The following is a 22708-nucleotide window of genomic DNA, read 5'->3' as shown; positions in this document are numbered from 1 at the left end:
AGAGCGAAATAACAATTGATTATATTCTATTCGGATTCAGATTGTGATGGGCAATGGAGATTTTGTGTTTGTGATTATGCAAATGTATTTTAGCGGATCTTTGCACCGAGTGTAAGTTCAAATGTATTTTCCCGATTGAGCCCGAAGTGGGAATTCTGGCGGGTTGTGTTTGGTTTCTTACCATCATGAAGGAATATCCAATCCAGAGGGAATGCCAGCCATTGGGACACAGCGGGATTTGAATGGTTTGGCTGTGAACAGCGATTACCATCGCTGGAGCCTCACATACGGAGCATCTGTGCGGAGAGTGAACAGGTTCAGATGTTATTCCAGGTCCGACACCGAGCATTTACCGACTCAACACTCAGACCAAGCAACCTGAGGACTGCTATCCAGAAGCAGTTACCCTGACTGGTGGAGATTTCCATCCGCCTCTGTAACCTGTCATCACTACTATGCCTCGATCACACACAACTCCGGTAAACTCTCTAAATGCCGTCCAATAATTAGTTACCCTCCAAGCGTCTGTGCAGAGGGATCTGGGAGTCCTTGTGCATGAGTCTGAGAAAGTGGGTATGCAGATGCAGAATGTTATAAGGAAGGCAAATGGAATCTTGGCATTTATTGTAAAGGGTCCGGAGTATAAAAGTAGTGAAGTGTTGTTACAATTGTATAAGGCATTGGTGAGACCACACTTGGAGTATTGTGTTCAGTTTTGGTCACCTTCTTGAGGAAGGGTGTGGTGGCACGAGGCGGTTCAGAAGAGTTCACTGGATTGATTCCAGGTTTGAAGGGGCTGTTGTATGAGGAGGGGTTGAGTAGCTTGAGCTTGTACTCGCTGGAGTGCAGAAGAATGAAGAGGATTTGATTGAGGTAGACAAAATACTCAACAGGATTGATAAAGTAAATGTTAACCAAACGTTTCCCTTTCCAGAACAGTCTACGACAAGAGGTCATAGTTGTAGAGTAAGAGGGGGAAGATTCAAGACAGAGATAAGGAGCAGCTATTTCTCACAGAGTGTTATGAATCTATGGAACTCACTGCCCCAGAGTGCAGTAGATGCAGAATCAATGGATTCAAGAAAGAGATGGATAAATATTTGATCAAAAGCGGGGTAAAGGCTGTAGGGAAAAGACAGGGAAGTGAAGTTAAGATGAATTGTTGTGATCTGGAAGACGCTGCCTGAAAGGGCGGTGGAAGCAGATTCAATAATAACTTTCAAAAGGGAAGTGGATGCAAGGGGAAGGAAGTGCAGGGCAGTGGGCACAGCGCAGCAGGAGTGGGAATAATCGGATAGCTCTTTCAAGGAGCTAGCACAGGCACAATAGGCCAAATGGTCTCCTTGTGTGCTGCAAGATTCAGTAATTCTGCTATCAAAGAATCATAGAATCCTATAGTGCAGAAGGAAGCCATTCAGCCCATCGAGTTTGCACCAATCACAATGACACCCAGACACTATTCCCGTAACCTCACATATTTACACTGCTAATCCTCCTGACACTAGGGGCAATTTAGCATGGCCAATCAACCTAACCCACACATTTTTGGACTGTGGGAGGAAACTGGAGCACCCGGAGGAAACCCATGCAGACACGGGGAGAATGTGCAAACTCCACACAGACAGTGACCCGAGGCCGGAATCGAACCCAGGTCCCTGGTGCTGTGAGGCAGCAATGCTAACCACTGTGCCACTCTTATATATCTGTGACATTCTGCCTTCCTCAAGATGTAAATATTTACACAGTGTCACCATATCCGCACACTCACCTGCTGATAAACGGCTCGATAGACTGACCAATCACAGGAGCCATACTCATCGGCATTGGTTCAGGTGTGGCCAGCCAATAGGAATAGTCGTTTCTTGATGCAAAGTTGCAGACATTGTTGATGTTACAGAAGAGGAATGGCATCGTGCTGAATCGCCGTAAACAGCTCCCCGCCGTGCCTGCCAGGGTGAACGGAAAGGGTTAACAGAGAGCCAGCATAGGGCTGAGAACAAATGGCCTTTACTCTTCCAGCTCAGCAGTGATTGGACCAATGGAGCATTCCCCCATAGGAGAAAGGGCCAACTGGACACTAATCCCCACGGCAACCACAGAGGTCTGGCTGCAGAAGTGAACTGACCCCACGGGATGCCCCATTCCTGACCCAAATTCCAGTATTGTTCCTCGGTAATTCTCCCACTCTGCCATACGGAATGGGATGGGAACTCCAGGCTGGAAATTCAGGGTCTCTATGAATACAGGAATGGAACTGGTGTGAAAAGTTCCAGTTGTGACAGCTGTTCCACCCAGGATGTGATCTGCCAGCCATTTTAGAATTGGCTCCTGTAGCCCCTCACTGAACTTGCCCTTAGACCCCTTGCATCTGCAATTAAAAAGCTTAGAGTCCATTCGAAGCCCCCTTTACATTGACTGCAGTATATACACTCCCAGTATATACACTCCCAGTATATACACCCCCAGTGTATACACCCCAGTATATATATATACACCTCCAGTATATACACTCCCAGTATATACACTCCCAGTATATACACCCCCAGTGTATACACCCCAGTATATATATATACACCTCCAGTATATACACCCCAGTATATACATCCCCAGTATATACATATACCCCCAGTATATATACCCCCTATCTGTACACTAGGATTCTCATCAAACCAGCAGACTCTAAATGGCTGCTGGAAGCTGCCAGGCTGTTGCCGTTGCTCCCCCCATCTCCACATTGAGTTCTCACTGCCAACCATGGCACATTATACCCCCTCTTGCCCGCACCCCCTCCCCCCCCCCCTCCCCCCCACCACCCCCCCCCACCGTTCCCCTGGGATTGTCCAAACTCACAAACTGGAAACCAGTCGGACGAGAGTCTCACTTTCCACCAATCGACATTCCCGATGGGGCTGGTGTTTCACCGGGATTGCTCCCGGATATCCCGGATCAGGATGAGTGATCTGTCCCCCCGTCCCACCCAGATCCCTGCGTTGATAAGGTTTGTACAGCATTAAGTAGGGGCCCTGAGCCAATCCGGGAGCAGGAAGTGTGCTCTGGATGGGAATCACTGGCTGACCTTTCCCATTACTCACCCAGGTCTTGTCCATGAGCGCGCTCATTCCCCTGGACATACAGCAGGGAGAATCCATCGTAGATTTTCGATGTCCCATGGGGACAGCTCGGGACTTCTGTGGCTTGACTGTGTCGGGTCACAAGGAAGCCGTGAGCAATAGAAGCCGGACCTGGATATCCCCGAGGGCCAGGAACTCCCTCCGGCCCTGCAGGCCCTGGATAGCCCCTCGGACCTGGAATCCAGACAGAAAACAGAGTGAGTGAGTGAGTGAGTTGATATCTTATTCAGGCCCTATCCCCTTAACCCCACGCATTTGCCCCGCTAGTCCCCTTAGCCTTCATATCTTTGGACACTAAGGGGCAATTTAGCATGGCCAATCCACCTAACCCACACATCGTTGATGGTGGAATTTAAATTTGGTTAATAAAATCTGGAATATAAAAACCAATTTTTGTAACAGTGACCATGAAACCATTGTCGATTGTTGGAAAAACCCATCTGATTCATTAATGTCCTTTCGGGATGGAAATCTGCCGCCCTTACCTGATCTGGCCTACATGTGACTCCAGGCACACTGGAATGTGGCTGATTCTCAACTGACCTCTGAAATGACTGAGTGAGACACTCAGTTCAAGGGCAATAGGATGGGCTATTAATTGCAGGCCCAGCCAGTGAAGAATATAACAAAACATGGCACTGTCGCAATTAGATTGGCACGGACATACCTTTCTGAGGATTTAATGATATTTTTTCACTGAGAACCGAGGGTCTTTATCACCAGAATTCCCCCCACATTAAAGACCAATCTCTATCTAGACTCACTCCTGCCCAAGGAAAGTGAAACTCCTTCTGACTCACTCCTGTTATTTAGTAACAGAATCCAATCTGTTTGATCAATCGCAGAAGAGTGAATGCGGCCGAGAGACTCTCCTTCCACTCGAGCGTCCCCTCAATCCAAACCCAGCTGCAGCTCTGGTCATTTGCCTAAAAATCCAGGATGTGAGACTGGGAGCTGAGACCAGGATTGTGGAACCTGTACAGCTGGGGGTACAGCAATTCACTGACAGCACCACATAAACTCACAGGTCCAATGGCCTCTTTCTGTGCACTAACTGCAAAAATAATTCTTACCTGCTGGACCAGAGGGGCCAAGTTCCCCTTTCTGTCCGGGTCTCCCATCAAATCCAGGAGACCCCTGTTCACCCGGATCTCCAACTGGGCCGGTCGGACCTGTGTGCCAAACAGATTAGGATGCTAATTAATGTTGCAGTATTCTGGAATATTCCTTTACAATGGGGGGGGGGGGGGGGGGGGGGTGAAGGTTTGGGAGGCCAGAGTCCTCAGACAGCTGGAGGCTCAGAGGAAGTTACACAGATGGGGGGATGGGGGTGTAAGGACCAGAGAGGGATCAGAACATTCTCTTTCTCAATTGGGATAAATCCCTGAACTCTCCCCAGGAGGAGAATCCCGCCCCCTGGGGGCAAACATCCAAAATCCAAGATCTCGTGTTAAACCGGTGGGAGTTATACCTCAGTGAGCGACCTGGGCTGGATGGGAGGGTCACCGAGTTGCCACTAAAAGTCCAGCTGACCTTTTTGGGAATTCCATATTCCACGTTTGGGAATGTTTGCTTACCTATGTCACCTTTAACGCCTGGAAACCCAGGATAGCCCTTGGCTCCGTCTTCTCCTGGTCGGCCTGGGAAGCCGGGATCTCCCTTGATGACCTGCAGAGGGCCCTGCGGACCCACGGGCCCAGGTGGACCTGTTAACGAGACAGCATTGTGTGTGTGAGAAATTTGTGGAGTGAGGCAGCCTGGAGCAGAGTCTCTCAAAGACCTGGGAGGCGGCGGCTGGTCTCATTGGGAAAGGTTGGACGGACCCATATTTGCCGGAGTTTAGAAGAATAAGAGGCGACTTGATTGAAGCTATTAAAACGCTGAGGGGTTATTGACAGGGTGGGCATGGAAAGGATGTTTCCTCTGGTGGAAGAATCTAGAACTAGGGGTCACTGTTTAAAATTAAAGGGTCACACATTTAAGACAGGGATGAAGATATTCCTCTCAGAGGGTTGAGAGTCTGTGGAACTCGGTCCCTGAAGAGGCAGCGGAAGCTGAGATTCTGAATATTTTTAAGGCAGAGTAAGAAAGATTCTTTTGATTTGATTTTTTATTGTCACATGTATTAGGATACAGTGAAAAGTGTAGTTTCTTGCGTGCTATACAGACAAAGCATATTGTTCATAGAGTACTTAGGGGAGAAGGAAAGGAGTGGCCTCACCAATGCATCTGTACAGGGCATTGGTGAGGCCGCAGCTGGAATACTGTGTGCAGTATTGGTCCCCTTATTTGCGGAAGGATATATTGGCCTTGGAGGGAGTGCAGAGAAGGTTCACCAGGTTGATACCAGAGATGAGGGGCGTTGATTATGAGGAGAGACTGAGCAGATTGGGTTTGTACTCGTTGGAGTTTAGAAGGCTGAGGGGGGATCTTATAGAGACCTATAAGATAATGAAGGGGCTGGATAGGGTAGAGGTGGAGAGATTCTTTCCACTTAGAAAGGAAGCTAGAACTAGAGGGCACAGCCTCAAAATAAAGGGGGGTCAGTTTAGGACAGAGTTGAGGAGGAACTTCTTCTCTCAGAGGGTGGTGAATCTCTGGAATTCTCTGCTCACTGAAGTGGTGGAGGCTACCTCGTTGAATATGTTTAAATCACGGATAGATGGATTCCTGATCGGTAAGGGAATTAGGGGTTATAGGGATCAGGCGGGTAAGTGGAACTGATCCACTTCAGATCAGCCATGATCTTATTGAATGCCGGGGCAGGCTCGAGGGGCTAGATGGCCTACTCCTGCTCCTATTTCTTATGTTCTTATGAGAGAGTGCAGAATGTAGTGTTACAGTCATAGCTAGGGTGCAGAGAAAGATCAACTTAATGCGAGGTAGGTCCATTCAAAAGTCTGACAGCAGCAGGGAAGAAGCTGTTCTTGTGTCGGTTGGTACGTGACTTTTGTACCTTTTTACCAATGGAAGAAGGTGGAAGAGAGAATGTCCGGGGTGCATGGGGTCTTTAATTATGCTGGCTGCTTTGCCGAGGCAGCGGGAAGTGTAGACAGAGTCAATGGATGGGAGGCTGGCTTGCGTGATGGACTTTGTTGATGAACAAGGGGGTGAAAGGTTATCGGGAGCAGGCGGGATGCAGATTTGAGATCTGATCTATCAGATCAGCCACGATTCCCGGCTTGGGTCACTGTCTGTGTGGAGTTTGCACATTCTCCTCGTGTCTGCATGGGTTTCCTCCGGGTGCTCCGGTTTCCTCCCACAGTCCAAAGATGTGCGGGTTAGGTTGATTGGCTATGCTAAAATTGCCCTTAGTGTCCTGGGATGCGTAGGTTAGAGGGATTAGTGGGTAAATAGATAGGGATATGGGGGTAGGGTCTGGGTGGGATTGTGGTCGGTGCAGACTCGATGGGCCGAATGGCCTCTTTCTGTGCTGTAGGGTTTCTATGATTCTATGATCTGATTAAATGGCGGAGCAGGCTCAAGGGGCTGAATGGCCTCCTCCTGCTGGTTGTTCATATTGTGATTTCAATTCAGGACAGATTGTGACACTTCATTTGGTATTCGAGAGTGAGATAGAAAAGAAACAAACTCCTTACCTGGCTGTCCAGGCGGTCCTCTCTCACCCTGTGTCCCTGGAAATCCAGGCGACCCAGAGGTACCTTTGGTTCCTAGAAAGATATTTGTGAAAATGATGTTACACAAACTGGCTATTAATTCAGTAAAGAAAAGTTTTATATCAGTACTGAGGGAGTGCCGCACTGTCAGAGGGTCAGTACTGAGGGAGTGCTGCACTGTCAGCGGGTCAGTACTGAGGGAGTGCCGCACTGTCAGAGGGTCAGTACTGAGGGAGTGCCGCACTGTCAGAGGGTCAGTACTGAGGGAGTGCCGCACTGTCAGAGGGTCAGTACTGAGGGAGTGCCGCACTGTCAGAGGGTCAGTACTGAGGGAGTGCCGCACTGTCAGAGGGTCAGTACTGAGGGAGTGCCGCACTGTCAGAGGGTCAGTACTGAGGGAGTGCTGCACTGTCAGAGGGTCAGTACTGAGGGAGTGCCGCACTGTCAGAGGGTCATGATTGAGGGAGTGCCGCACTGTCAGAGGGTCAGTACTGAGGGAGTGCCGCACTGTCAGAGAGTCAGTACTGAGGGAATGCCGCAAAAGATAGTAGATGGGTTTAATTAGCTGGATGGTGTCTACAGTGCTTGCAAAGAAGTGCAGAGAGATGCTTAGTTTTGGAAGTGAGGCCTGGATTAGTTTAAAAGAATTCAGTGATTCATGAAAGGAGGTGGGTGGACCTTAAGAAGGTTCTCTGGTTTCAATTTATCGGAGTGTTCCACAGAAGGGGAGGAGGGTATCGAAAGGGGCTGCTGTTAGCTTGCTCAAGACCGTCCGAGAGTCACAGAAACCTGGGAGCTGAGAATGTGACAAAAGGTCACGGATTCCACACTGGGGGTAGTTATGGCTCAGTGAGGTGCTCTGAGCATTTCTATCTCATTGCCGGCAGGAGACTCGTGTCCAGAGAAACCCAGTCTGAGCTGGAACGGCTTTTCCAGGAATTCCGAGGTTAGATCCTCCAACGTGAAGAGTTGAATATTAATGAGATTTTGTGATTCACATTCGTCACTGACATCTGGGTGGGTTCGTTCGAAATCCATGGGATCTGTCTTGGTCACATCTGTCATTTAATGTGTGGTGTGGGGTATTTGGCCATAATTTGCCTGTTCATTCATGTTTGCCCCATGTTGGACCCAAGCAGTTCCTCCTCCATCTACTGCCAACCAACACTCGTTAGAGCAGGAAGTGGCAGTGGGATCGGTAGAGGCGCTGGGGGTGGGGATTGGAGGGGGTGGGGGTAGCAGGTGTTCCCTGCTAACTCTGAAAAATTCAGGCCTTTGCTGGAAGGTAGATATTGTAAATTGTTCCACTTTCCTGCCTTTAGTTAGGAAAATTTATTTTGTTTGTTTCAAACCCGTGGGATCTTGCGGCATTGTTTTCCGAGTGAGTAACTGGGATTGCAAACAAATATTTACTGGTCCCGAAGTGGATTGGAACAATTCCAACTGGACTCACTGTAACCGTGTACACATTTCCACATCACTCAATTAGTACTTCATTAACCAAATGATTTATTAACCAACCAACAAATCCAGGAACTCCGTGAGGTCCGGAATCACCCTTCTGTCCCGGGACACCGGGATAACCAGCAATGCCCTGCGGGGAACACAATCCACATTTCATCATTCAGACCAAAACCAATCATCATCTGCCTCATTACAGGCTCTAACTTTCTCAATCTGTCCGGAGCCAACACCTTCGACAGTGGAAGGTGAGAATGTTTAGCCCCTCGTCCTGTTCCACTGGTGAATTTGATCATCGTTCATCAACACCATCCCTTCATTATTGTTCCATATCTCCGCAACTCCTTTCACCAACAAAAGGCTCAGATCTGAAATTTTCAACTGACCCCAACATGAACAGCATTTTGGGTAGAATGGTGGTGGGGGTGGGGGGGTGGGAGAGAGAGTTCCAGGTTTCCACCGCCACCCGCTTTGTGTGAGGAAGTGCTTCTTGACGTCACCCCCTGAACGGCCTGAATCCAATTTTAAGGTTCTACCCCCATGTTCTGGACTCTCTCCCACTGCCCCCCTAACACCTCAACTCCCCTCCCCACCCGCCCCCGCTTCCCACCAGAGGAAATAGAGTGGATAAAGAGAAACTATCAAATCTTTTGATCATCTCTGAAATCTGGATGAGATTACCCCTCAATCTACATTAGAGCTTAGTCTGTGCAGCCACTTCTCAGAGTGTCCCTCAGGCCTGGAGGTGGGGAAAGGGGTTAGATCTACACTGCACTCACTCTGTGGCCAGGGGAGTCTTCCTGAGAGGCAGCAGCCAGGACTGTAAACGCTGCCTATACTCTCGGAATGCCAGTTCCTGTTGAACAGAGAAATGATTTTTAATTGCTGTTCCTACAGTTGCATTTTCTACATCCTACACTTCAAATTGTTCAACTTCCGAACTGAGCGGGTGACACAGACCCAGGTCTGATGGTGTGTTTTCTAGATGTGGAGATGCCGGCGTTGGACTGGGGTGAACACAGTAACAGATTTAACAACACCAGGTTAAAGTCCAACAGGTTTATTTGGTAGCAAAAGCCACTAGCTTTCGGAGCGCTGCTCCTTCGTCAGACGGAGTGGGTGTGCTATCTACACAGATCCATGTCTGACGGTGTGCTATCTACACAGATCCATGTCTGACGGTGTGCTATCTACACAGACCTATGTCTAACGGTGTGTTATCTACACAGATCCATGTCTGACGGTGTGCTATCTACACAGACCTATGTCTAACGGTGTGTTATCTACACAGATCCCTGTCTGACGGTGTGCTATCAGCCAGATATGGTTCACATTTTGTGACATTCTCCCAATGCAGCTGGGACTTTGAAGAAAGCTCCCACAGCAGCTGGTGGCTGAACAGCACAGGGCCAAACTCTGTCAGGAACACTGTAGCACAGACACTCCCCATAAGCTTGCAACTCAGGACTCGTATTTACACCAAGCCTCTGAGAAAAGGATAGAAACAAGCTCTTGAGACACTTTGAACAAGAAAGAGATTTTCTAAATGAGGATGATTGGAGGAGAGAGATTGACCTCAGTTACAGAGCAGCTTTAAGATCATCACTCACTCTGCGTCAAGCTTCCATTCACACCAATCCTCACTTATCATGGCAGTATGTTTTCTTGCCTGTTTAACTTACGTGTCATGTTTAAACTGTTGCTTCTAAATACACTACTTCAAAATCACATGAACAAGACCCACTTTATTGGGTCATCTATGACAGCCAATCTTTCACTCAAGCTGAGATCATCCTAACTGCCACACCCATCTTCAGTGTGCTAGTTATGACCAGCAGAGATTTTTCCCCTGATTCCCATTGACTCCAGTTTTGCTCGGGCTCCTTGATACCACACTCGGTCGAATGCTGCCTTGATGTCAATGGCAGTCACTCTCACCTCATCTCTCAAGTTCAGCTCTTTGCTCGAGTTTGTATCAAGGTTTTAACAAAGTCAGGAGCTGAGTGGCCCCAGCAGAACCCAAACTGAGCGTCACTGAGCAGGTTCTTGGTGGCACAGTGATTAGCGCTGCTGCCTCACAGCACCAGGGACCCGGGTTCAATTCCTGGCTTGGGTCACTGTCTGTGTGGAGTTGTCTGCGTAGGTTTCCTCCGGGTGCTCCGGTTTCCTCCCACAGTCCGAAAGATGTGCTGGTTGGGTGCATTGGCCATGCTAAATTCTCCCTCAGTGTACCCGAACAGGTGCCAGAGTGTGGTGACTAGGGAATTTTCACAGTAACTTCATTGCAGTGCTAATGTAAGCCTACTTGTGACACCAATAGATAAACTTTATTGCAAAGCAAGTGCCCCTCGATATCATTGTTGACAACATCATCCATCCCTTTACTGATGATGGAGTGGGGTTGATGGGGGTGGGTAATTGGCTGGGTTGGTTTTGTCCTGCTTTTTGTGGACAGGGCGTACCTGGGCAATTTTCTGCATTGCCGGGTGGATGCCAGTGTTGTAGCTGACATCTACCTGACTGGCATCTACCTGACTGGCATCTACCTGACTGGCATCTACCTGACTGGCATCTACCTGACTGCCATCTACCTGACTGCCATCTACCTGACTGCCATCTACCTGACTGCCATCTACCTGACTGCCATCTACCTGACTGCCATCTACCTGACTGCCATCTACCTGACTGCCATCTACCTGACTGCCATCTACCTGACGATGTGGAATATTGGATATTTGGTCCAAGAGTTACTGGGCTTTATTACCTGTCCATCAAAATGAACAGATGGAATTATATGGAATTTACAGCACAGGAACAGGCCATTCGGCCCAAATGGTCTATGCTGGTGTTTATACTCCACGTGTGCCTCCTCCCATTTTACTCAATCTCACCATATCAGCATCTCCCATTCCCTTCATTCATTGATCGAGATTCCAGGTTCAGCACATTGTGGAAGAGCAGCAACCATTGGGATTATTGACTGCAAAAATGATTTCACTTACAGGAGATCCTTGGATTCCATGCTCTCCCTTCAGTCCAGGAAACCCCGAGGGTCCTGGGGTCCCCTTATTTCCTTTGTCTCCAATGGTTCCATCCCGTCCTGGAGCTCCTGGACCTCCTTGAACACCCGGGGTCCCTGTAAAAAGGAATTCGGTATCCATCAGAATTTCCTGATAACCTTCCCAGCAAGAGCCAAAGGCCATGGCCGGAATTTTACCGATTCCGGGGTGGGCGAGGCTCGGAGAAGCATTCTCCGTTGGCCTTAGGCAGGATCATATGGACCTCGGGCGGACGTGCCGGTAAAATCCCGACCCATTTATTCAGTAGCTCGCCAACTGAAAATCTCCATTACAACTTCCCAATTGCAAAAGAATATCCAACCAGAATCTTTGAATTGTTTGGAAGATTCACGTCTGTGGTCTCAACATTTGTGGCAACTGAAAAGGTTCCAGATGTGGGTGTGGAGGAAGCTTTGCCAATCACCTCACAACCACTGAGCATGCTTTGTTGATGCGTCAAACACAACCAATGGAGATAGTTGGAAACTAATCAGAAACGTTATTCAATGGTCATTGCCTTCCTGGTCCACATAGAGTCAACAATCTTTCCAGAGACTCCAGGATATAAAGATGGATCTCCCAGGCATTATGACAGAAAAGTCTTGGCAAATTGGCTGTGGAGTTGGTGAACCCAACAAACTGCTCACCTTCTCTCACCTGTGCCGGTTCCAGGGACTCCTCTAGACCATTAACCGTCTGATGAGCAAGAAGTGCATCGCTTCCCTATCCTGCCCTCAATGTCACAAGAACACAAGAAATAGAAGCAGGAGTGGCCACCAGGCCCTTCAAGCCTGCCCTGCCATTCAATACCATCATGGTTGATCTATGTTGGCCTCAATCCCTTTTCTGTGCCATTTCCCCGTCGCCCTCTATTTCTCGATCGATCAAATATTTACCCACCTCCACTTTAAATCCTTCTAATGATTCAGCCTCCGCCATCCTTTCGGACAGAGAATTCCAGAGATTCACCACCCTTTGAGAGAAGAAATTTCTACCCCAATTTAAATGACCCACTCTTTATCTTGTAGCCATGTCCCCTTGTTCATGACTCTCCCACTGGTGAAAACATCTCACCACGGTGGCACAGTGGTGCCTCACAGTGCCAGGGACCCAGGTTCAATTCCCGGCTCGGGTCACTGTCTGTGTGGAGTTTGCACATTCTCCCCGTGCCTGCATGGGTTTCCTCCGGGTGCTCTGGTTTCCTCCCACACTCCAAAGATGTGCGGGTTAGGTGCATTGGCCATTCTAAATTGTCCTTTAATGACCCGGGATGCGGAGGTTCGAGAGATATGTCGGGTTACAGGAATAGGGTCTGGGTGGAATTGTTGTCGGTGCAGACTCGACGGGCCAAATGGCCTCCTTCTGCACTGTAGGGATTCTATGATTTCTAAGAAGATCAGAGTAATTCTGGATGGACAATATTTACCCCTCAGTTAAACCGATTATCTGGCAGTTGTCTCACTGCAGTTTATGGGAGCTTGCTGTGCATTAATTGGCTGCTGTGTTTCCTACGTTACAACATTCACCTTCCTTCATTGGCCGAGCAGCGCTTTGGGAGAACCAATTGTCACGAAAGATGCTACAGAAATGTAAACCTTGTGCACAGGGTGATCCCATGGCAGCAAAGAGAAAAAATGAGCAATTCAAGGTTTGATGGTGGAGAGTAAACATAGGGCAGAACACGGAGGAGAACTCGCCGTCTCTCTCACATATCGCCATGGAATCATAGACAATCATTTCAACAAACTGGGGAGTTTTTTATTTTACACAATTATAATAAATGTAATTAGAATATTATAATTGTAACGTAGTTAACATTTATAACAGTTACACAACTGCTGTGCTTTTTACAAACAGGAGGAGTTTCCAATGGAAAGAGGAGCGTGAACTCCAGGGACACAGATTGAAGATAACTGGTTAAAAGTCCGGACAGGAAGAGGAGGGGAATTTGCTTTGTTACACAGCGAGTTGTCGTGATCTGGGCATTGCTGCCTGGAAAGGCGGTGGAAGCAGATTCAATCGCGAATTTCAAAAGGGAATCGGAGAAGTGATTGAAAAGGAAAATGATTCTAGAGCTTTAGGGAAGGAACAGGAAAATGGGATGAATTGGATAACTCTGCAAACCAGCATAGACATGGTGGGCCAAATGGCCTCTTTCTGCATTGTGATGTTCTATGAGTAGGACGTTAGTGCGATTTGAACAAGGCTGTTTGTTACCAACACTGAATCTAACAGTGTGCCTGCGCGGTGGGTTCTGTCACTCCCTCATGTCATAGCGAGTGATGTCATTGGCCAAGGCCAAACATGGCGCCGCTCAAACAATTTGAGCTGTGTTTTCTCCCCGGTTAGGGGCAAGTTAAATCTATCCCTGAATTAAAGACATTGCAATTCTCAATAATGACTTCACAAATAACTTCTCCAGAAGAAAAGCAGAAATCTCTTTATTTAAAATCGAGCATCAATATTAAATGTATCAGCCAAACATACCCAATGCATCATGGTTTTAAATGTCCCTTGTGGCCAAACGGGCATCTAAAATGGCAATTTGTAAAGCACTCTGGGACAATTGGGCAAGAACTAAAACGACAGCCTGCAGCCCAAAAGACAGAGATAAACAGGCTGCAACCCAGATGAGTGAATACACAGGATAAGGGTCATCTCCAGGACAACAGAGACTTTCTGGTCAAACTGGGTTGTTTACCAGACATAAGGGCGCCGTAACCCCTTATTTGGGAGGGAGGTGTGAACCCTACGTGCCCCCAGCACCTGCAGACATGGCCGTTGGGGACACACCCAGAGATTGGTGTGGCAGCACCCAATTGGACTTTATTGATCAGGGTGATCGAGTCCTGATCAATTGATTGGCAATGGCCAAAAGGGGCGCGAAACCCAACGGGGTATAAAGGGGGCTGCGCAACCAAGAATCTCTCTCCCTCTCTCTGACCCCACGAACGAGCTACAACACCAGTGACCGTCGCCAGTGACGACCAGCACGAGGAGAGCCACCACACCCGAGAAGGAAGGAAGACCAGAGCCAGAGTGCCAGACCAGACCAAAGGACCAGACTACACAGAGGACGACCGAGACCAGCGCACAGATAAAGGCCAATATCTGCTTGGGTACTCGCCAGTCACGCAAAGTTGTCAAGGTCTTGTATTGGACTTGAACTTTAGTATTTTCTGTAAAGATAACTTATTGTTGGTTGGGTGGGTGATTATTGATTGTGTGTCTTCAATAAATATTGGTTGTACTAACAAGACGTCTACACACAGTTCTTTGTCCACCGTATAAGGATTAAAACAGACTCTGCGACAGGCACAACACCCTTAATGCCAGCCAATGGAGTCTGAATTGGGGGAACCACCAGATGTTGCCATGAAAACACATCAGGGAAATCCAAGAAATTGGGATATTATTTGTTGGTCATGTTCTGTTCATATATTTTAAACTGTGGGAATATAGAGTAAGATAACGAAAGACAGAGGCAGAGTGACTGTGAATCAAAACTATGCATTTGATATATTAACGAGGCTCACAGTACTGCAGACAGGTGTCTACTTAGGGCAATTTAAGGAGGATGTGGGCAGAACAGGAATAGATCGGAATGCATTGTCAAGGGTTCAAAGGGTAAGGTGTGCAAGGTGTGGAGGAAAGGTGTCATAGGGAAGATGGATAAAGTGAGTTTACTGTACAACTGTGCCTGAAAATAAATTATTCATTTATGAATTAATTAGTAGATAACTTTATTAATCTTCTGGCTGAACCCAAATTTCCAATCAGATTCACTGCAGGCAGTGGGTGGATACAGATATAAAATGCACGCGCAGAGGTGCATTGGCATGCTGGGTACAGCGGAATGATGTGATTGGCTTTCCGCAGTGCCAGCCAGGGTACATGGACAGACCATCCATCTCACATTGGCAGGAGTTAGTTTTCGAACTGTTCATCATCACAACAAATCTTTGCCAAGCTCTGAAAATGAACAACTTACCTGGACGGCCTGATTCACCCACATTTCCTTTCTCGCCTTTCGGTCCCTCCAGGGCCACGTTGGGGGGTCCCGGGGGTCCATGAATACCTTGGTGACCTTTGGGGCCTGTGAACCCTCGGTCTCCTTTAACACCTGGAACTCCAGGTGAACCGGGATATCCGGGCAAACCGGGGTCACCTTTCAAACCTGTTTGAGAAAAACACCCCGTTAGAACGATGCTGCTGCCAAGCTTATCACAGCAAGAAATACCATCGGTCCCGGGGGTGGCAAGATGCTGGGGCTATGCAAGGTGGGGGGTGGGGAGGGGGAGACTGCGGGAAAGGTCTGAGTGTGTGGAGAGGGGATGGGGGAGGATGTGGGTGTGTGGGGAAGGGGGTGGGTCTGTGGGGGAGGAGGTAGGGAAGGGGGAGGGAGTGGGTGTGGGGGAGAGGAAGGGAGTGGGTGTGTGGGGGAGGGGGTGGGAGTGGGTGTGTGGGGGAGGGGGTGGGGGAGTGGGGTGGGGGAGAGGGGGTAGGTATGGGAGAGGGGGTGGGTGTATGGGGGTGGGTGTGTGGGGGAGGGGGTGGGTGTGTGGGAGAGGGGGAAAGGGGGTGGGTGTGGGGGGGGGGGGGGGAGGGTTAATTCTGACTGCGTCTAGTGACACCATTCTTCTGAGCCAGGATGAAGCTGATTGGCTAATCTTGCCTGGAGCCCACACTGCTGGGAGTGACTTTATTTTCTGTTGTGTTGCTTTCCTCCACTGACTGACTGTGTTTTACTGCTGTTGTAGCTCCTGTTGTTAGGGGTTGTTGTAGCTCCTGTTGTTAGGGGTTGTTGTTGCTCCTGTTGTTAGGGGTTGCTGTAGTTCCTGTTGTTAGGGGTTGCTGTAGTTCCTGTTGTTGGGGGTTGTTGTAGTTCCTGTTGTTGGGGGTTGTTGTTGCTCCTGTTGTTGGGGGTTGTTGTTGCTCCTGTTGTTAGGGGTTGCTATAGTTCCTGTTGTTAGGGGTTGCTGTTGCTCCTGTTGTTAGGGGTTGTTGTTGCTCCTGTTGTTAGGGGTTGTTGTTGTTCCTGTTGTTAGGGGTTGTTGTTGCTCCTGTTGTTAGGGGTTGTTGTTGCTCCTGTTGTTAGGGGGTGTTGTTGCTCCTGTTGTTAGGGGGTGTTGTTGCTCCTGTTGTTAGGGGTTGTTGTTGCTCCTGTTGTTAGGGGTTGTTGTTGTTCCTGTTGTTTGGGGTTGTTGTTGCTCCTGTTGTTAGGGGTTGTTGTTGTTCCTGTTGTTAGGGGTTGTTGTTGTTCCTGTTGTTCGGGGTTGTTGTTGCTCTTGTTGTTAGGGGTTGCTGTAGTTCCTGTTGTTGGGGGTTGTTGTTGCTCTTGTTGTTGGGGGTTGTTGTTGCTCCTGTTGTTGGGGGTTGTTGTTGCTCCTGTTGTTGGGGGTTGTTGTTGCTCCTGTTGTTGGGGGTTGTTGTTGCTCCTGTTGTTGGGGGTTGTTGTTGTTGTTCCTGTTGTTGCTCCTGTTGTTGGGGATTGTTGTTGCTCCTGTTGTTAGGGGTTGCTGTAGTTCCTGTTGTTAGGGGTTGCTGTAGTTCCTGTTGTTGGGGGTTGTTGTAGTTCCTGTTGTTGGGGGTTGTTGTTGCTCCTGTTGTTGGGGGTTGTTGTTGCTCCTGTTGTTAGGGGTTGCTATAGTTCCTGTTGTTAGGGGTTGCTGTTACTCCTGTTGTTAGGGGTTGTTGTTGTTCCTGTTGTTAGGGGTTGTTGTTGTTCCTGTTGTTAGGGGTTGTTGTTGCTCCTGTTGTTAGGGGTTGTTGTTGCTCCTGTTGTTAGGGGGTGTTGTTGCTCCTGTTGTTAGGGGGTGTTGTTGCTCCTGTTGTTAGGGGTTGTTGTTGCTCCTGTTGTTAGGGGTTGTTGTTGTTCCTGTTGTTTGGGGTTGTTGTTGCTCCTGTTGTTAGGGGTTGTTGTTGTTCCTGTTGTTAGGGGTTGTTGTTGTTCCTGTTGTTCGGGGTTGTTGTTGCTCTTGTTGTTAGGGGTTGCTGTAGTTCCTGTTGTTGGGGGTTGTTGTTGCTCTTGTTGTTGGGGGTTGTTGTTGCTCCTGTTGTTGGGGGTTGTTGTTGCTCCTGTTGTTGGGGGTTGTTGTTGCTCCTGTTGTTGGGGGTTGTTGTTGCTCCTGTTGTTGGGGGTTGTTGTTGTTGTTGTTCCTGTTGTTGCTCCTGTTGTTGGGGATTGTTGTTGCTCCTGTTATTGGGGGTTGTTGTTGTTCCTGTTGTTAGGGGTTGTTGTTGTTCCTGTTGTTAGGGGTTGTTGTTGCTCCTGTTGTTAGGGGTTGTTGTTGCTCCTGTTGTTCGGGGTTGTTGTTGCTCCTGTTGTTCGGGTTGTTGTTGTTGTTCCTGTTGTTCGGGGTTGTTGTTGTTGTTCCTGTTGTTGCTCCTGTTGTTAGGGGTTGTTGTTGCTCCTGTTGTTAGGGGTTGTTGTTCCTGTTGTTGGGGGTTGTTGTTGTTGTTCCTGTTGTTGCTCCTGTTGTTAGGGGTTGTTGTTGTTCCTGTTGTTTGGGGTTGTTGTTGCTCCTGTTGTTCGTGGTTGTTGTTGTTGTTCCTGTTGTTGCTCCTGTTGTTAGGGGTTGTTGTTGCTCCTGTTGTTAGGGGTTGTTGTTCCTGTTGTTAGGGGTTGTTGTTGTTGTTCCTGTTGTTGCTCCTGTTGTTAGGGGTTGTTGTTGTTCCTGTTGTTTGGGGTTGTTGTTGCTCCTGTTGTTCGGGGTTGTTGTTGCTCCTGTTGTTAGGGGTTGTTGTTCCTGTTGTTAGGGGTTGTTGTTGTTCCTGTTGTTTGGGGTTGTTGTTGTTCGGGGTTGTTGTTGCTCTTGTTGTTAGGGGTTGCTGTTGCTCCTGTTGTTAGGGGTTGTTGTTGTTGTTCCTGTTGTTGCTCCTGTTGTTAGGGATTGTTGTTCCTGTTGTTAGGGGTTGTTGTTGTTGTTCCTGTTGTTGCTCCTGTTGTTAGGGATTGTTGTTCCTGTTGTTAGGGGTTGTTGTTGTTGTTCCTGTTGTTGCTCCTGTTGTTAGGGGTTGTTGTTGTTCCTGTTGTTTGGGGTTGTTGTTGCTCCTGTTGTTAGGGGTTGTTGTTCCTGTTGTTAGGGGTTGTTGTTGTTCCTGTTGTTCGGGGTTGTTGTTAGGGGGTGTTGTTGTTGCTCCTGTTGTTAGGGGTTGCTGTAGTTCCTGTTGTTAGGGGTTGTTGTTGCTCCTGTTGTTAGGGGTTGTTGTTGTTGCTCCTTTTGTGTTTGATTTGCTTTTAATTCATTTTGGGGGTGTCACCATCTCAGTCTAAGTCAACATTTATTACCCATCCCTAATTGCCCCTTGAGGTGGTGGTGGTGAGCTGCCTTCTTGAACCATTGCAGTCCATGTGGTGTAGGTACACCCACAGTGCTGTTAGGGAGGGGGGAGTTCCAGGATTTTGACCCAGCTACAGCGAAGGAACGGCGATATATTTCCAAATCCGGGTGGCGAGGGACTTGGAGGCGAACCGCCAGATGTTGGTGTTCATCCATCTTTCTGGGTGGGAGAGGTCACAGGTTTGGAAGGTGCTGTCGAAGGAGCCTTGGTGAGTTGCTGTAGTGAATCTTGTAGTTGATACACAAGGCTGTCACTGTGTGCTCTGTCAATGCTTTACAAATTTAATCATGACCTGATCTGAACATCAGGCTGAGGTTTCTGGCCAGGAAGGTAAAGTGTGAAGAGGCTAAAAGAGGAAAGTTAACCAGTACATGGCAACAGGCCTAGTGGAGGAATGAGCATGTTTCTGGTTTTATGGAGCAACTTGGAGGAGGAGAGAGAGGTAGAGAGACAGAGATGGAGCAGATTTTGAAGAAGGGATGACCTTACCCTTAGTTCCCGGCAGTCCTGGGATTCCTGGGATATCTCTTCCTGGGATACCTTGAAAATTTGCAAAAAGTAGAGGTTGAGCGTTAGATGCAAGATTATAAATGAGAATATTTCCAGTATTCCCACTGAGCAGATTCACTACAAACCAGGCACAGTGTCCAGCCTGGAGAAATAGGCCCAACCCTGATGCTTCTCAGAATTGTGGACATGATGTGGAGATGCCGGCGTTGGACTGGGGTGGGCACAGTAAGTAGTCTCACAACACCAGGTTAAAGTCCAACAGGTTTATTTAGTAGCACGAGCTTTCGGAGCGCTGCTCCTTCATCAGGTGAGTGCAGGATTTGGTTCACAAACAGGGCATGTATATAGACACAAACTCAATTACAAGATAATGGTTGGAATGTGAGCCTTAACAGGTAATCAAGCCTTTACAGGTGCAGACAATGTGATTGGAGAGAGCGTTAAGCACAGGTTAAAGAGATGTGTATTGTCTCCAGCCAGGACAGTTAGTGAGATTTTGCAAGCCCAGGCAAGTCGTGGGGGTTACGGATAGGGTGACATGAACCCAAGATCCCGGTTGAGGCCGGCCTCGTGTGTGGCATTTGTGGAGGCGCTGGTATTATCTCCGGACTCGCAATCCTGAGACCCAGGGTCATGCTCTGGGGACCTGGGTTCGAATCCTACCATGGCAGAGGGAGCAAATTGAATTGAATGAAAATAAAATCTGGAACTAAGAGTCTAATGATGACCATGAAGCTACTGTGGGTTGTTCAAAACTCATCTGGGTCACTAGTGTCCTTTAGGGAAGGAAATCTGCCTTCCTGGCACATGTCGGCCTGATCTGGCTTACACGTGACTCCAGACCCTCAGCAATGTGGTTGACTTTTAATTGTCCTCTGAAATGGCCAAGCAAGGCAGTCAGTTCAAGGGCAATTATGGACAGACAACAAATACTGGCCCAGCCAATAATACCCGTATCTCATGAATAAAAAAATCTCCAAATGGCAAACAGAATCTCCTTGCCGAAAGCTTTGCATCAAGTCGTTGGAGTGTTTTTTTCTAATTCATTCGTGGGACATGGGTGTCGCTGGCTGGCCAGCATTTATTGCCCATCCCTAGTTGTCCTTGGAGGGCAGTTGAGAATCAACCACATTGCTGTGGCTCTGGAGTCACATGTAGGCCAGACCGGGTAAGGACGACAGATTTCCTTCCCGAAAGGACAGTAGTGAACCAGATGGGTTTTTCTGACAATCGACAATGGTTTCATGGTCATCAGTAGATTCTTAATTCCAGATATTCTTTATTGAATTCAAATTCCACCATCTGCCATGGCGGGATTCAAACCCGGGTCCCCAGAACATTGGCTGAGTTTCTGGATTAATAATCCAGCGTTAATACCACCAGGTCATCCATCACCTCCCCGTGTTAGTTTATATTTGCAATTTTAGAAGAGCCCTCAGAATTGTGTCACAACCTCTAATGTTTATCCCTATGCACTGAATCCACGTACCTGGATCACCTTTTTCACCAATCACTCCTGGGATTCCATCAAGACCCCTTGAACCTTTCTCTCCGGGTGTTCCTGTGACACCTTGGGGGCCGGAAGGACCTGATACCAAAAAAGCATCAAGAGTAAGAAGACTCACAAGACAAATCTCTGCTATTTATCGAGCAGCTTATGACCTTGTTAGGACCTTCGCTCAATACTTTGCCCACCAATGAGGCTCCTCCTAAGCAGAAGTCATTGCTCTTATTTGGGTCAATGCTAAATGGACAGATTGGGTTGTGGGTGGAATCTAAAAATCACCATTTCCAGTTTTTCTCCTCCAATCTTTTCAGAGTCCATCATTTTTTGGAAGTAGATTTGGGAAGGAGCTCAGAGACATTCAGTTCTCCAATGATTGGTCCAATGATACATGTCTTGGACTGAGTGCTGGTCGGCTAGCCCATGAGGGAAGTCACTGACATCACCTCAATGTTTACATCTCCAAGCAGAAATTCCAAGAGAGCTTGCCGGGTAGTGATCAGTGACGGAAATATTCTTTGATTATTGTTGTTTTGGACCTCCCGGGTGCAGGGATTCTGTGGCATTCCCTCCGGCAGCACAGCAGAGACAAGTCAACACCTGTGTGATTCAATCTAGGACAACCCTGGTCTAAATATCAATGCCATATTTCAGGTGTATTTATGAGGATTGCCACGGCTATGTTATGATACACAGAATATCCAACTTTTTCTTCATTTTGTTTCCTTCCTGCTATTTTCCAACAGGACTTGAGGAAGACACAAACAAGAGGAGGCCATTCAGCCCCTCGAGCCTGTTCCAACATTCAATGAGACCATGGTTAACCCGTACTTCTTCTCCAGTTACCCTCTTTTCCCCAAATCCCAGATACCCCTTTGCTACAAAAATCCATCGAAAAGTTTAACTGGTTCCCAGTGTCAACAACCTTCGCGAAGAGAGAGTTCCAGATTCAGTCTGAGATATCTCCATCAGAAAATGCGGTTTCGCGGTGAGTGAGGCCATGAAATCCTGCCCAATGTCTCGAAACATCGGCTCCATTCTCTCTCGATGGTAGGCATGATGTGGAGATGCCGGCGTTGGACTGGGGTAAACACAGTAAGAAGTTTAACAACACCAGGTTAAAGTCCAACAGGTTTATTTGGTAGCAAATAATTTTGTGTGGCTTTTGCTACCAAATAAACCTGTTGGACTTTAACCTGGTGTTGTTAAACTTCTTACTCTATTCTCTCTCCACAGATGCCGTCAGACCTGCTGAGATTTTCCAGCATTTTTGGTTTTTGTTTCAGATTCCAGCATCTGTAGTATTTTGCCTTTATGTCTCTAACAGGATAGGTTTGGAATTTGAATGGTTCAATAAAGAGCGGATGTACAGTTCCAGTTGGATGTCACACACACACACACACACACACACACACACACACACACACACACACACACACACACTCAGACTAACTATAAATCAATGGGTTCTGTGTCTGGTGCACATTTTCAATGAATTAACCCTTAATTTTCCTTCTAATCTGACGATCACTGTTTGTGTTTTAATTCACCTGTTTGCAGTCAGACTATACAGTATTTCTGACAGGTTCATGGGGCGGTCGGCACTGTGGGATAGATACAGCAATCGGAGGGTTGCCCCCAGGACTTAGCTTGGAAGCTGTGATGGGAATCTCACAGAGGCGCAAATCATTTCATCATCTCTTTTTCGGTGGGAACTGAAGGGAATGTTCTGGAAGGTCAGATAATCTCTGAGATGGAGAAAAGCTGACGAGAATGCAAGCATTGTTTAAAATTCAGAGCAGGGTAGATGTAAACCAGACTGTTTCTAACGGCCGGAGGAGAATCGTGACCCCAGGCTATAAGGAAATGTACCAGGAAATCTGTTCCGACGGAGGATTATGGAATTCGTCAGTATCGAAGCAGAGACTGTGTCAACGTTTACAGATAGTTGATTGAGGGACAGAGGGATAAAGGTACCAGTCACATAAACACAGTGGCTACCAGAGCATGTCAGAGGCAGGGAATCCTGTGGCGAGTAACTCCCCTCCTGACTCCCCAAAGCCTGTCCACCATCTACAAGGC

At 47.9% G+C, this 22708-nt stretch overlaps 1 protein-coding gene across 1 annotated transcript in view; it reads right to left on the bottom strand.

Annotated features, from left to right (window-relative positions):
* Window positions 1–22708, bottom strand: part of LOC144499490 (uncharacterized) — a 201429-nt gene that overhangs the window by 6386 nt on the left and 172335 nt on the right. The window contains exons 40-50 of the mRNA XM_078221483.1: window positions 20612–20710; window positions 19102–19152; window positions 15260–15445; window positions 11212–11345; window positions 8270–8342; window positions 6731–6802; window positions 4709–4837; window positions 4205–4303; window positions 3093–3305; window positions 1769–1946; window positions 182–296 (exon numbers count right to left, since the gene is read on the bottom strand). Coding sequence (XP_078077609.1) covers window positions 182–296; window positions 1769–1946; window positions 3093–3305; window positions 4205–4303; window positions 4709–4837; window positions 6731–6802; window positions 8270–8342; window positions 11212–11345; window positions 15260–15445; window positions 19102–19152; window positions 20612–20710 — 1349 coding nt within the window. The remainder of the gene's footprint in view (window positions 1–181; window positions 297–1768; window positions 1947–3092; window positions 3306–4204; window positions 4304–4708; window positions 4838–6730; window positions 6803–8269; window positions 8343–11211; window positions 11346–15259; window positions 15446–19101; window positions 19153–20611; window positions 20711–22708) is intronic.

This window comes from Mustelus asterias, chromosome 10, assembly GCF_964213995.1.
Source record: "Mustelus asterias chromosome 10, sMusAst1.hap1.1, whole genome shotgun sequence".
NCBI classification, from domain to species: domain Eukaryota; kingdom Metazoa; phylum Chordata; class Chondrichthyes; order Carcharhiniformes; family Triakidae; genus Mustelus; species Mustelus asterias.
This window is presented reverse-complemented; position numbering and strand designations above follow the sequence as displayed.